This window comes from Chiloscyllium plagiosum, chromosome 10 (genome assembly GCF_004010195.1).
Source record: "Chiloscyllium plagiosum isolate BGI_BamShark_2017 chromosome 10, ASM401019v2, whole genome shotgun sequence".
In the NCBI taxonomy this organism is placed as follows: Eukaryota; Metazoa; Chordata; class Chondrichthyes; order Orectolobiformes; family Hemiscylliidae; genus Chiloscyllium; species Chiloscyllium plagiosum.
In genome coordinates, this window is record NC_057719.1 from 37,821,870 (window position 1) to 37,837,548 (window position 15,679).

The 15,679-nt window shown below is 39.9% G+C and overlaps 1 protein-coding gene and 1 long non-coding RNA gene across 6 annotated transcripts in view; one reads left to right on the forward strand and one right to left on the reverse strand.

Moving 5' to 3' along the window:
* The window catches only part of tecpr2 (tectonin beta-propeller repeat containing 2), a 113,813-nt gene that overhangs the window by 42,063 nt on the left and 56,071 nt on the right, over positions 1–15,679 (forward strand). For all 5 annotated transcript variants that reach the window (XR_006312754.1, XR_006312753.1, XM_043697447.1 and 2 more), the window contains exons 9-11: positions 960–1,981; positions 2,658–2,841; positions 3,123–3,296. Coding sequence is in view for 3 of the 5 variants with exons in the window: in XM_043697447.1 (XP_043553382.1) it covers positions 960–1,981; positions 2,658–2,841; positions 3,123–3,296 (1,380 nt within the window). In the remaining 2 variants the exon portion in view is untranslated. The remainder of the gene's footprint in view (positions 1–959; positions 1,982–2,657; positions 2,842–3,122; positions 3,297–15,679) is intronic.
* LOC122553531 overlaps positions 4,099–15,679 on the reverse strand; it is a 48,440-nt gene continuing 36,859 nt past the window's right edge. The window contains exons 2-3 of the long non-coding RNA XR_006312755.1: positions 12,385–12,488; positions 4,099–4,202 (exon numbers count right to left, since the gene is read on the reverse strand). This is a non-coding gene — a long non-coding RNA (uncharacterized LOC122553531). The remainder of the gene's footprint in view (positions 4,203–12,384; positions 12,489–15,679) is intronic.

Consider the following 15,679-nt stretch of genomic DNA (forward strand, 5'->3'; position numbering starts at 1 on the left):
GGGAGGGGATGAAGGTGTTAGGTCAGGGAGGAGAGGGTGGAGTGGATAGGTAGAAAAGAAGATAGGCACCCATTGTACTCTATGCTACTTTCTCCCCACCCCCACCCTCCTCTAGCTTATCTCTCCATGCTTCAGGCTCACTGCCTTTATTCCTGATGAAGGGCTTTTGCTCGAAACATCGATTTCGAAGCTCCTTGGATGCTGCCTGAACTGCTATGCTCTTCCAGCACCACTAATCCAGAATCTGGTTTCCAGCATCTGCAGTCATTGTTTTTACCTCTTTGGCTTTATAACCCTTGTTGACTTCATTAATCTAAATTAAGGGTTATCTAATTTAAATATGCAAACCAGCACTGAGGACTTCAATGATAATTTGCAAAAACCTGAAGTGATGCTGTTGATATTTAATGACAGCCATCAAATTGGCATGCAACTTTTCAGAGTAGAATCAGATTTACTGCCTGCTAATTTGGACAATTACAAGGCTATATTTCTAAGGTGGTTCTGCTTATTAATCTAATTATAATAAAAATAATGTGACACACATTCTCACAACTTGAACATTTTGGTGGGAAACACTGGAAAAGTGGTTGGAAAATTGATAATTGGATGGCATAAGTTTACTATCATGAAGAGAGAGAGAGAGAAGTTCAATTTTATTTTAAACTGGTTTGGAATTGCTCTGTTCAAATATAGTAATGTGATCCATAATTTGGAGAAGTGCACATAATGCCATGGAAAATTTTACAGCATTGTTCTAGATGAATATGGTTTCTGTATGATGGAAGGAATTTTTTTGGCTCATTGAGGATTTTATTTTAATTAATAATTTGTAATACGATGCTGCAATTATATATTGTAGTTACAGGTAATGTAAAATTGCTTTTTGATCCGATTTTCTGTTTTCCTGCTGCAAAGTGTCTCTGTTTATGAATAATTGCATGTTGTTTGTCATACAGCAAGTTCTGGATCTGAAGGCAGTCTTGTAAAACATGAAATTGACTGTTCCAATAGTTCCCAAAGTTCAGAGCCAGCACTGTTGAGTGACTTTGCTTTTGATGGCTCCATAACCACAACTTGTGACTTGTCTGATCAAATGAGTTTGTTGAGCAGCAGCCTGGATCACTTGATCACTGATTTTTCTGAACAAGAGAGCCAGATTGGTACAGAATTGGATACTTTTTTGCAAGAGGAGAGTAATTCCAATATTTTTGGCTCCATACAATCTCCTGAGTGTACATCAACATCACAGGATGACCATCTCCCATCAGACAGTTTAGCAGAATCTTTGAAGACTGCAACTACAATGAATGAAAATACATATTCCTCTGATTTACATTTTGCAGAATGTTTAGATACTGTATCTTCTGTCAAATTGGAAACTTTAGACAGTTCCTGCAATAAAAACAAAGACTGCAGAGGCGAGGTTTCAGTGTCAAGTTCTGAACCAGTACTTAGACAACAAGCAAATTTAGTTAACACTATGTTTGATGTGGTTTGCAACAGTGAACCTTTGGAATTAAGATCTCGAGATCCAGAAAAATCTGTGTTGTCTGGTGGCCTAAATTTGCAAGGATCTTTAAGTGAAAGCTCAGAGTCTTTCTTGGATGAGCGTCATGCACTACTGATGAGAATTCTTTCACCAGACAAAGATCACAACAGACAAGAAATCAATGCATTTTCACAGTTATGTGTGTCATACAATGTACCCAATTTATCAGACAGAACTGAATCTCCGCAACCTTTTGAAACTGTTTGTTCAGTTGATAATGCTATCACTGACGAAAAGAAAGTCCAACAACAACTTTCATCTTCCAGTGATGATGAGGATATTTATGGCCATGGAGGACCTCCTTCATTATCTGAAACCAGTGTGACTGAACACATTCTCACTTCTGATGCTGAAAAATCACAAGGTTCAGTTTTTCAAGATCTGAATACTTCTGTTTCAGATGAAATGGAGCTTTTAAAATCGGATCAGGTGAAGCAAAATCTATATTTGTTTTTCTTTTAATGTTTACTCTTGAAATTAAAAATTCATAAATTACATTTGTTCTATTTTTAATTATCATCTGTTCTTTAATGTAACATGTTACCAAAGAAAAAGCAGTTGGCCAGGTAAGCACATGACATTGATTAGATTAGATTAGATTACTTACAGTGTGGAAACAGGCCCTTCGGCCCAACAAGTCCACACCGACCCGCCGAAGCGCAACCCACCCATACCCCTACATTTACCCCTTTAACCTAACACTACGGGCAATTTAGCATTGCCAATTCACCTGACCTGCACATCTTTGTGACTGTGGGAGGAAACCCACGCAGACACGGGGAGAATGTGCAAACTCCACACAGTCAGTCGCCTGAGTCGCGAATTGACCCCGGGTCTCTGGCGCTGTGAGGCAGCAGTGCTAGCCACCGTGCCGCCCACAAATTATTTATTTAAGAGTTTTGATGGCAATTACAAAAGTTTGAAATATTTTTGTCAGTTCTATGAATTCATTGTTAACTTAAATGTGGAAACTGAAAAACTTATTCTTGAATAAGGCGCATATGTTTTGAAATGAGAACATAGACACTGGTTCTTGAAAGGACAAGAAAAAGAGGAAAATTCATACTGAAAAAATAATTGACTTCTGTTTATTTGGTGTTTTTAGTTTGCTGAGAGCTGGATGGGTTACTCTGGCCCGGGCTATAATATCCTCAGCCTTGTGGTCTCTGAGAAGCATGTCTGGTGTTTAGACTACAAAGGTGGACTATACTGTAGCCCATTTCATGGTACAAGTTTGCGGTGGCAGAAGTTTGAGGATGGTGTACAACAGGTGGCTGTATCACCATCAGGTCAGTGAAAAAATGGTGTTGCTCTGTTGTGCAGAATTCCAGATATTTGTGGAATCGAAGATAGGAACTTGTCAGCTCTCTCATTATACATTTCTAATAGAATATAAATTATGTACACGCAAATAGTTAAAAAGTGCTTGAGGGAGAATGTAGGTAATTGTACAATTAAAATATATTCTGCGCCTTGTTTGCAAAGCATATATTGATTAAACTAAAACCTCTAAAACCTCCTGTATTTTAATTTTAGACATCTTTGGAATTATTTTACTTTTTAATAACAGGTGTGCTGTTATGGAAGATTGAACAAAAATCAAGCAAAGCTTTTGCCTGTGCTAAAGTGACAATGAAAGGGAAGAGACATTGGTATGAGGCTCTACCAAATGCTGCATATGTTGCTTTAAGTGATGACACTGCATGGATCATCCAAACTAATGGAGAACTCTATCTACAAACAGGTAGATACAAACAGTGATGCATTTATTATTGCAATCATGGATATTATCTCATCAAAGTGTTCGGAAATGCTACTGAACACAACTGGAACAGGTGAGACTTGAACTTAGTCCTTCTGGCTCAGGGATAGGACAGTACTACTGTGCCACATGAGCCCTTATTATTGCAGTCATGTGCTTGCAGCAGAAAGTGTTTTCCTCAGTAGGTATAATTAATCATTCACAGATTCCATCAAAACCGTGTTTCTCCTTAGTCGGTGCACTGTTTACTGCACAATTGAATGTGTTTAAAATAAATATATTTAACATTTATATTTCTATAGTTTATTTCGCAATCTCTGGCTGTGCTGTCTTTAGGCAATCCCATGAATTGGTTGTGTCCCCAGTAAATTAGGAAAATTAGCAAGATATTGCACTTAAAAAGAAATAGGACTTTTAAATTTTAAAGGCAATTTCTAAGGCCTATTGCATGATTATACATAGCAGAGAGGTTGGGACAAATTAAATAACTCTTTCAAAAAGACAAGTTGGACATCTGGGATGAACGTGTTATGTGATCTTGTGGAGGCCCAGCCTATAGTACTTTATCATACTAAATGAATATTGTAGGAAAAGCTTGAGCTTTTCCATTTAGGTTGGTGCCATTCTTTGCTCAAGGGAGGTGATGGTCGACTGGTATTAATGTTGGATTATCAATCCAGATACCCAGGTAATCTTCTGAGGACCCAGGTTCAAATTATTGAATTTGAATTCAATAAATATCTGTAATTAGGGAAGGAAACTGCCATCCTTACTTGGTCTGGCCTACATGTGTCTTCAGACCCATAGCAATGTGGTTGATATTTAACTGCCTTCAGGGAGATTTATGGATGGATAGTAAATGCTGGCCTAGCCACTGATGCCCACGTCCTGTGAATGAACAAAAAAATTAGAAGTTCTGCAGGATGAAAAGAAAATCACGTGTCGCCATGCAAAAGAATTGTTATTTAACAAAAATTTCTTTAAGTCAAAATGTTCAAACTATTTCTAATCGACATTTTTTTGGGACTTGAACCCAGACCTCCTGACTCAATTGTAGGCATACTACCACTGCACTACACAAACCCCTCAAAAATATTTAATTTTTTCCATTAACCTATTTTCCTGATCAATCTGTCGAGAGCTGAGGCAGGAATTGAACCCAGGTCTCTGGTGCTGTGAAGCAGCAGTGCTAACCACTGTGCCACCATAGAACACACCAGATGGCCTCCTCCTTCAAAGATTGTGATTTCCCTTCCCACGTGGGCGACAACGCCCTCCAGTGCATCTCCACTTCCCGCATCTCCGCCCTTGAACCCCACTCCTCCAATCACAACAAAGACAGAACCCCTCCAGTCCTCACCTTCCACCACACCAACCTCCATTAGAGAGACAGGGCACCAACTTGCGAAATGTTTAGAGAATATCTCTGGTACACTCACACAGAACAAACCCACCATCCTGTGAGTGAACACTTTATCTCCCCCTCCCACTCCGCCAAGGACATGCAAGTCCTGGGCCGCCTCCACCACCAAACTCTAGCCACCCAATGCCTGGAGGAAGAACGCTTTGTCTTCTGCCTTAGGACCCTCCTGCCACACGAGATCAATGTGGATTTCATCAGTTTCCTCAGTTGCCCTCCCCCATCTTGTCCCAGATTTAACCTTCCAACTTGGCACTGTCCTATCTTGCTTCCCACCTTTCCACTTCATCCTCCTCTCTGACCTATCACCTTCACCCCAACCTTCATCTACTTATTGCATTCCCAGCTACCTTCCCCCTCCAGCCCCACACCCCTCCCATTTATCACACAGCCCCCCTTGGGCGACTCCCTCATTCCTGATGAAGATCTTATGCTCAAAACATTGACTGTTCTGCTCCTGTGCTTTTCCAGCACCACACTCTTCAATCTGGGTACATAATCTTAGGTTAAAAAGTAAAAAAATAAAGAAATAAGTTAAAAGGTTTATTGTTAGTTCTTGTCAGTATAAAGTAGTAAATAAGAAATTAAAATTTTGTTGTACATTTTTTGTCATACAGTAAATCTCAAAATATTTTTTCTCTTTATTTTCAATTGCTTCTTCCTGCTAGCCCTTTTCTTCCCATCGGCTTTCAACTCTTCATTGTTGCTGTCTGTGTTTCGAGCCTTTTTTAAAAAATCTGTGGCAGTGTGTACAAAGCCACTTCAGTACCATGTGCTTGATAGAAGGCTTTCATGTGATGTTCCCTTCCAAAAATATTTAAGATAAATACAGCTAATGTCATCGAGTTTCTATTTAAAACTGGATGAACAGAATGTGTTGATCGTGGTAAGTATCAACTTGCCATTTACTGGAATGAGGGGGAGAATGGTGGCAGCACTTAGTACTAAGATGCACATTGAGGTATTATACTTTCTGGGGAAGTGACAGAGATGCATAATTGTTGCATAGGAATGCAGGTATTTTATAGTATGGTTTATAGAATATAAAAGTCATGGTATATAATTAATTTATATAGAATTCTTCAGTGCTGTATGCAGTTTTCGGCTTCACCTCATAGGAAGGATGTTGATGCAAAGGTGCAGCATAAGTTTTTTTAGTCTGAAGAAATAACCTCAAAAAGAAAGACATAAATTTTGGAGCTGTTTGGAGAAATGGAGATTGAGGTGGCGTGATTGACTGCAAAATATTGGGAACAAAACAAAAATAACATATATCTTGTAGGAGAGTTGTGAAACTGGAATACAGTATCAAAGGTGACGATTGAAATGGAAACTATGTTGAGTTTTAAGAACATTGCTAAGAAAGAGACAGAACTTTGCACCTTCCATTCATCAAAACTGAAAAACAAACAAAATGTTTTTATTTTGTGTTGTCCTCCTCTTCCCTTTCATCATTGGTGAAGTAGCCAACAGGCTAACTTAAAAAGTTAAGGTTGAAAGGAAAGCTACTCAGTCCTTCGAAGACAAGTTGTAAGCCAGAAGATTGGGAACATTTTAGGAACCAAGAAAATATTACTGAAAATAAATTGGTGGAGAAATTAGAATCTGACAGTAAACGAGCAAAAAATTTAAAAGCAGACAGTCAGAGCTTTCAAAGTATAAATGAAGAAAATAGCTAAAATGAGTATGTCCCTCAGAGGATGAAGGTAGTGAACTACTAATAACAGTATACATATTATCAGAGGATAGGGATTAGTAGTATGGATCTGTATTCATATTTGGGCACAAAACGCATCTCAAAGTAACAATAGGAAAAACCACGGGGTAGAGGGAAGGGAGGTACTTAAAACAATCAGTCTCTCCAGAAAAGTACTGCGAAAACTCATGAGATTAAAAGCTATCAAGTCCTGGGGCACTTTTCAATTCTGAAAGTGGAAGCATTTGTACAAACTTGTAAATGGGCCAATAAATCATAGGGTGCCTGATTTACCTCAAAATGTTAAGGATCTCTAAAGTTTAAACAAGCCATTTCACACTGCTACTACACAAGTGGTGTTTTTCACTAATAGGATGCTATTATCAGTCAGAATGGACATTCTGCACAGTTGAGCATTGTCATGCATGAATTGCCTTTAATGCCAGCTACAGAAGTCATACATTCTGATGATTGCAGATGACACTAAGATTGGTGGAGTAGCAGGTAGTGAAGGGAACTGTCAGAGGATACAGCAGAATATAGATAGATTGGAGAGGTGGGCAGGGAAATGGCAAATGGAGTTCAAACAAGGCAAATGCGAGCTGATGCATTTTGGAATATCCAAATCAAGAGCGAACTATGCAGTAAATGTACAGAGATCTGGGTGTTCATGTCCATTGTTCCCTGAAGGTGGTAACACAGGTCCATAGAAGGCAAACGGCATGCTTTCCTTCATCGGTCGGGGTATTGAGTACAAGAATTGGCAGGTTATGTTACAGTTGTATAAGACTTTGGTTCAGCCACATTTGGAATACTGTGTACCGTTCTGGTTGCCACATTACCAAAATGATGTGGATGCTTTGGAGAGGATGCAGAGGAGGTTCACTAGGATGCTGCCTGGTATGAAGGGTGCTAACTATGAAGAGAGGTTGAATAGGTTAGGATTATTTTCATTAGAAAGACAGAGTTTGAAGGGGGAACCTGATTGAGGTCCACAAAATTATGAGAGGTGTAGACAGGGTGAATAGCAAGGACCTTTATCCCAGAGTGGGCAATGCAATTACTAGGGGTCATGAGTTCAAGGTGAGAGAGGAAAAGTTTAGGAGAGATTTGCTTGGAAAGTTCTTTACGCAGAGGGTGATGAGTGCCTGGAACGCATTGGCAGCGGCGGTCGTTGAGGCGGGCATGATAGCGTCATTTAAGATGTATTTAGACAGATACATGAATGGGCAGGGAACATAGGGATACAGGCCCTTAGAAAATAGGTGGCAGGTTTAGATAGAGGATCTGGATCAGCGCAGGCTTGGAGGGCTGAAGGGCCTGTTCCTGTGCTATAATTTTCTTTGTTCTTTGGCTGAACAAATCAAATAATACGTTGCTCCATAATATGAAGGGCACAGGCAATATTCGACCAACTCATATGAAAAACCCAAACCAAAGCATCCACCGATGGATGTGGTTCTACAATTAACCAGCACTTTCTGAACAATCCTGAGTGTATTAATACCACACTAACAACTAATATAAAATAATCACTTCAGCTGAAAACCTGGCTGATTTATGCTTGCTACAGGCTACAAGTATGGATGATCGGGGACTCGTTTTCTACAAGCAAAAGAAATATATTGAAGCCTTACACGTTTTTCTGCGTTATCCAAAGCTACATTGCCTGTAGCTTTCTCCATGGCAATATCCCAGTCAATTAGTCAACTTGCTACCAATCAATTTGCACCCTTTTCACCTGTGGTATAAATTTCTACTGTTATGCCTGTCTGGGGTAGCACATTGGAAATCAAGCCTCTCTATTCCCAGAGATGTCAAAGAAGTTTAAAAACATTTATATGAACTTCCCAGTCTACCTGTCTGATAGACCTAAGTTAACAGAATATGGACCAAGTTTCTGCACCTAACTGAAACTACTATTTATAACACTTGTAGTTGTTTACATAGAACAGTGCAGCATCGTACAGGCCCTTCAGCCCTTGATGTTGTGCCGACCTTTTATCCTACACTAAGCATACACACCCTTCATTTTACTATCAGCCATGTGCCTATCCAAGAGTCGCTTAAATGTCCCTAATGCATGTGACTCTACTACCACTGCTGGCAGTTCATTCCATGCACTCACCTCTCTCTGTGTAAAGAACCCATCTCTGACATCTCCCCTAAACCTTCCTCCAGTCACCTTAATATAATGATCCTTCATGATAGCCATTTCCACCTTGGGAAAAGGTCTCTGGCTATCTACTCTATCTATGCCTCTCATCATCTTCTCTTATCATTTCTTCTCTCCAGTGTGAAAAGCCTTAGCCCCTTCAACCTTCCTTCATAAGACATGCCCTCCAGTCGAGGAAACATCCTGGTAAATCTCCTGTGCACCCTCTCTAAAGCTTCTACATCCTTCTTATAATGAGGTGACCAGAAATGATCACAATATTCCAAGTGTGGTCCAACCAGAGTTCTTTTGAGCTGCAACATAACCTCATGGCTCTTAAATCTTCCTGCTATGAAAACCAACACATCATACCCATTTTTACCAACCCTATCAACTTGGGTGGCAGCTTTGAGCGATCAATGGATGTGGACCCCAAAATCCCTCTGTACCTCCATACTGCCAAGAATCCTGCCTTTAATCGTGTAACCTCCATTCAAATTCAACCTTCCAAATTGAATCACTTCACACTTTTCCAGGTTGAACTCCATCCGGCTCTGCATCCTGTTAACGTCCCATTATAACCTACACTGCCCTCCACACTATGCACAACTCCACCCATCTTTGTGTCATTAGCAGACTTACTAACCCACTGTTCCACTTCCTCTCCAAGTCATTTATAAAAATCACAAAGGCCCAGAACAGATTCCTATGGAATTCTGTATACAGACAGCCAAATTTCCCTGTATCCCATGCTTCCTTACTTTCTGAATGAACCTACCATGAGAAACCCTATCAAATGCCTTGCTAAAATCCATATACACCACATCCACTACTCTACCTTCATCAATGTGTTTTGTGAGTTCCTAAGACTGACTGGTTTGTAATTCCCAGGATTATCTCTATTCCCTTTCTTGAACAAGGGAATAATATTTGCCACCCTCCAATCATATTTTACTACTCCAGTGTACAGTGTGGATGCAAAGATCATTGCCAAAGATGCAGCAATCTCTTCCCTGGCTTCCCATAGTAGCCTTGGGTATATCCTGTCTGGCCCATGGGACCTATTTATCCTCATGTTTATCAGAATTTCCAGCACATCCTCCTTCTTAACATCAACCTGTTTGACCATAGCAGCCTCTCTCACGCTGTCCTCACAAACGGCAAGGTCCCTCTCACTAGTGAATACTGAAGCAAAGTATTCATTAAGGACCTCCTCCTACTCGAGGCACAAATTGGCCCTACCCTCACTCTGGCCATCCTCTTGTTCTTCACATAAGTGTAGAACGCCTTAGGGTTTTCCTTAATCCTACCCACTAAGGCTTTTTCATGCCCCCTTCTAGCTCTGCTCAGTCCATTCTTCAGTTCCCTCCTAGCTCCCTTGTAACCCTCTAGAGCCCTGTCTGATCCTTGCCTCCTCAACCTTAAGTAAATTTCCTTTGTACTCTTGACAAAATGTTCCATATCTCTTGCCGTACAAGGTTCCTTCACCCTTCCATCCTTTCATTGCCTCAGTGGGACAAACCTGTCCAGTACTTTCAGTAAGTGCTCCCTAAACAACCTCCACATTTCTGTTGTGCATTTGCCTGAGAATATCTGTTCCCAATTTATGCTCCACAGTTCCTGCCTAATAGCATTGTAATTTCCCTCCTCCGTTAAATACTTTCTCATACGTCTGCTCCTATCCTTCTCCATAACTATAGTAACGGTCAGGGAGTTGTGATAGCTATGACCGAAATGCTCTCCCACCGAAAGTTCTGACACTTAACGTGGTCCGTTGCCAAGCACCAATTCTAATCTGGCCTCCCCTCTTTTCAGCCTATCTGCATGTTGAGTCAGAAATCCTTCCTGGACGCACCTGACAAAGTCTGCTCCATCCAAACTATTTGCACTAAGGAGGTTCCAGTCAATATTAGGGAAGTTGAAGTTACCCATGACAACAATCCCTGGTACTTCTGCACCTTTCCAAAATCTGTCTCCCAATCTGCACCTCCGTGTCTCTGTTGCTATTGGGGGGGAGTCTATAGAAAGCTCCCAATAAAGTGACTGCTCCTTTCCTGTTTCTAACTTACAACCATACTGACTTACTAGACACACCTGCCTTGACAACCTCCCTTTCCGCAGCTGTGATATTATCCTTGATTAGCAATGCCACTCCCCCACCTCTTTTACCTCCTCCCTATTCCTTTTGAAACATCTAAACCCTGGAACATCCAACAACCGTTCCTGTCCCTGTGATATCCAAGTCTCCGTAATGGCCACAACATCATATCTCCAAGTACTGATCCATGCTGTAAGTTCATTACCCTTATTCCTGACACTTCTTGCGTTAAAATAGACATAGTTCAACCCATCACTCTGCAACTTTGCCCTATCAACTGTCTGTCATTCCTTACAGACTCTCTGCACATCATATCTGCTTGTTCACCAGCTAGACCATCCTCTGATCCGTAGCTCCAGTTCCCATCCCCTGCCAAACTAGTTTAAACCCTCCAGCAAACCTCCCACCCAGGATATTGGTACGCCTCCAGTTCAGGTGTACCCCATCCTGTTGTACAGGTCCCACCTTCCCCAGAAGGAATCCCAATGATCCACATATCTGAAGCCCCCCCTCCTACACCAGCTCTGCAGCCATGTATGGTTACCTGTCAATGCATAACTCTGTAAGTTAAAACTCTAACTCCCTTCTAACAACACACCCCCTTCCTGACACACACAAACAGACAAAACCATTGGTTTTATGGATGCAGGGGAAAATCTACTGAGAAAACAGTGCAATGGCACATGTCCAGGATTTAGTGGAGGGGTTCCTTTGGTTGCCAAGTCCTTTAGTTCTCTGAACTATTCCTTTAGGTTCTTTCACTTCTTCTAAGGAGGCACAGAAGGACTGGTTTACAAATTATAAAATCTCTGACCTATTGATTAAAATCAACAGCTTACAGTAACTGGTGAAAAAGCACTTAGATTTCTTTAACTTCAAGTGTTTTACTGGAGAAAGATGCACACCACCTTTCAGAGGTCTAAGGGCTCTTCACTGTTTCGTTCATATCCACAAGCTGCAGAAAGTCAGACTTAATGATCCTTGACATCCATAACTGGCCATAACTCCACAAATCACTTTCTCTCTCTCTCTCTCTCTCTCTATATATATAGTTGTGCTATTTATTTCCATTTTCCCCATTGCTTGTAATGCAACAATGTAACATGACTACTAAAGAGTTTCAGAAACTTGCTTTTTTTTTAAAGTAAAGCACTACTTTCCTCAGACTTCTGTTGTAAAACAGCCCTTTTCCCAATTCAGTCCACAATCAAAATTAAACATTGAGTCATAGAGACGTACAGCATGGAAACAGACCCTTCGGTCCAACTCGTCCATGCTGATCAGATATCCTAAATAAATCTAGTCCCATTTGCCAATATTTAGCCCATATGCCTCTAAACCCTTCCTATTCATATAGCTATCCAATTACCTTTAAAAGTGTTGTAATTGTACCAACCCCCACCACTTCCTATGACAGCTCATTCCATACACGCACCACCCTGTGCCCACAGGTCCTTTTTATATCTTTCCCCTCTCACCTTAAACCTATGCCCTCAAGTTTTGGACTCCCTGACCCCAAGGAAAAGACCTTGACCCTATCCCTGCCCCTATGTTTTTATAAACCACTATAAGGACATCCCTCAGCCTCTGACACTTTAGGGATAGCAATAGCAATAACAAGATGTGATTTTTAAGGCGTAATAAAATAATGCAGGTGCTGGAAATCTGAAATAAAAAATAAGAAGTGCTAGAGAAACTCACCCAGTCTGAGAGAGAGAAAAACAGCTGATGTTTTCAGCCTGATATGACTTCTTCAGAACTCACAGATCTTTACGCTGTTAAAATTTGGCATTATTGCAGTTATCCTGTTGAGTACAAAATGGACAGCTTTGGTAGCATGTCAACAATATTCAAATTCTGTACAAGCAGTCTCTGTTTTATAATATTTGAAGTGGGTCTAAGTCTTTTTCGCTCAATCTTTTATAAGTGTGTACGATTTAATCAAAAACAGGACATTGCAACTTTTTCTCTGACATTGACCAAATCATTTTGAAAAGCATCCAGATATTGATGATGATTGAGGAGAAGCGTTGAGTCAGTTGCAATAACTAAACACATTAGGTGCATCCTGAGAAGTTGTCATCTTGCACATTTGCGTAGTCAGATTGGTTTTCTAGCTCAAACTTTTTAAAACAGAGTGATACTTATTAGCAACTTGAATGTATATAGTGCCATTACCTAGTAAAATGAAAACAAAAACTGACCTGCATATTGTGTTTTTCATGACTTTCAGCCATCTCAAATCACTTTTCAAAAGTACTTAAATAAAAGCAAAGTACTGTACATCTAAAATAGGAACATAAATTATTGAAGAAACTCAGCAGGGTCTGTGGAGAAACAAATAGCCTTTTGAATATAGTGTAATTCTACAGTTCCAAAGAAGAATCTTATAGGACTCAGAAGTGTTAACTCTATATTTCTCTCCCGATGCTGTCAAACCAGTTGTTTTTCTCCAGTACTTTTTTATTTCAAAAATCTTCATTGCCTGTACGATAGAAAACACAGCAGTTAATTTACATGCAGCACGGTCCCACAATCAGCAGTGTGATATTGATCAGATGGTCTCTTTTATGTGATGTTGATTGAAAGATAAACATCAAATAACCTCATTATTCCTCACAATAGTTCTGCGAGATCTTTTACACGTACCTGAGCATCATCTCTTCCAAAAAATGGCACCTGTAACAGTGCAACCCAGGAGTGTCAGTCTTGATTATTATGCTCAAGTCGTGGAGTTGGACTCTAATCCGGTACATTGTGTTCATAAGGCAATGAGACTTGGAGCAGAAGTAGACCATTCAACCCATCAAGTCAATGCCATTCAATGAGATTTTTAATTTAATAATTCTCCACTCAACTTTGCTTCCTTTTCCATAACCCTTGGTTCCCTTACTAATTAAAAATCTATCTATATCAGCCTTAAATATCTTACAGCCAATCCTCAACAATTCCTTGTCATTAAAATCTTCCACAGATTGGCTACCCTTTGAGAAAAGAAATTCCTCCTCCTCTATGTCTTCAATTCGTCACTCCTCACTCTCTGAGAATATAGCTTCTCACAAGGGCAAATAAAGTCTTTGCATCTACCCTGTCAAGCCCTTAAGAACCTTTGTTTCAATAGGGTTGCCTGTCATTGTTTTAAACCACAATGTGCTGAACTCCCAACCCACTCAACACTTTTCCATAAAATCCCTAATAAGTCATTTTACTGTATCTTATAAAACCTGCCTCATTAACTACCAAATCCTCCTCTACAGCATATTTTGCTTCCAATTCCAGTTCCACTTTACTCCCCAGAACACCTTGTCATTTGAACAAAGAACCAGTAACCCTTGCAGCCATGCCATCTTTAAATGGCTTCTATGCACCCAGATGAACATTAGCGCTCCAAAGCTGCCCTGCTTGGTCAAGGATAGTTTCAGAAGTTGTTAGAGACCTCCTAGATACCAAGACATCCATTTCCTTCCAACCCCCGAAAATATCATTCTTCATTCCACTGCAATTGTCAAAGTAATCCTGCTGCCAGTGTTGTTTATTGCACACCACTTCTAAACACTGGTCACAACAACATTTTTCTCTTTTTTTTTCTTGTTCATACCACCAGCATGTCTAGTACCGCCACATTGTAACAGCCAGCTACCACAGAAGCCATCTTTTTGACCTCTGAAGATCCTTAGATAAAGATACTGTTCACAGTATTCCAGGTGTGATCAGACTAGTGACATATAGTTACAGCAAGGTTTTCCTATTTTTATACTCCATTCCCTTTAAAATAAAGGCCAGCAATCCATTTGCCCTCCCTAATACCTGCTGAATTTGGATGCTATCTTTGCGTGATTCATGCATGAAGACCCCTAAATCAATTTATACTGCAGCTTTCTGCATTCTTTTTCTATTTAAAAAATATTCAGCTCATCAATTCTGCTTGCCAAAATCTATAACTTCAGATTTTCTCACATAGTATATCATCTACCGTACTTTTGTCTGCTCACAACCTGGCTGTATCCCTCCATAGATTCTTTGTGTCATCTACAAACTTGGTGATAGTACATTCACTTCCCTCATCCAAGTGATTCATAATGTATTATATTTAATTGGGGTAGCACTGATCCCTGTGGGATTCCACTAACGCAATTCTCTATCTTCTATTATTTAGCCAATCCTCTATCCATGCTAAATTGCTACTTCCATAGGCTATTATCATATTTTGTAACCTTATGTTATGAAACTGTGGGTGTACTGAACCTTTAAGAAAGTTAAAAGCTAGCAGAACTACCTGACAGCACCAGGTGTTCTGAACAGGATACAATGTAATCTTTTGGTCCAGCAGCTGGTGTAGCTGGTTGCCTGGAGACAAAAACAAAGTTGAATTAGGCCAGTTTAATTTATACCCCAAAAAAACCAAACTCCAATCAAGTTTGAATTTAGTATATTGACAATATTAAAATCCAATGACAATCCGGTGCTTTGGGGTATAAGTTGGGAAAAATTGAACAGTTGAGGGAGAACTGCCAAACCGGCAGCATGTACAGACTGCCCGAAACACAGCTCTCTTAAAGGCACATTTATCTATCAACGATCTGTGAAAGAACTCCTAAGAAGAAAATCTCCAGAGGAAGATACAAAGAGAAGATTCGATAGCTGCCTGGTTTTGAAATTTGTATTTTAGTAAATCTTAATCAGGGCCTTTATCAGACTAGTATTATCGATGGGGAAGGTAAAAGATAGTTTAGAGAAACGAGCTGTAAATAGTTATTAGTTAATTATTCTCTGTTATACTTTAAGAAATAAAGTTGTTACTTTTTACTTTAACTAGTTCTTAGTCTCACGAATTTTCACAGATTACCGCGCAGGTTAAATCTTTTCTGTGTTGCTGGTTTAAAATTAGCAGGCGGGATTTACCCCGTGTCGTAAAACGTATGAATGATGTCTTGTACAATATTTTTTGAAAATTCAAACATGTTAAAATGACTGCTTCCCCTTCATCTTTCCTGCT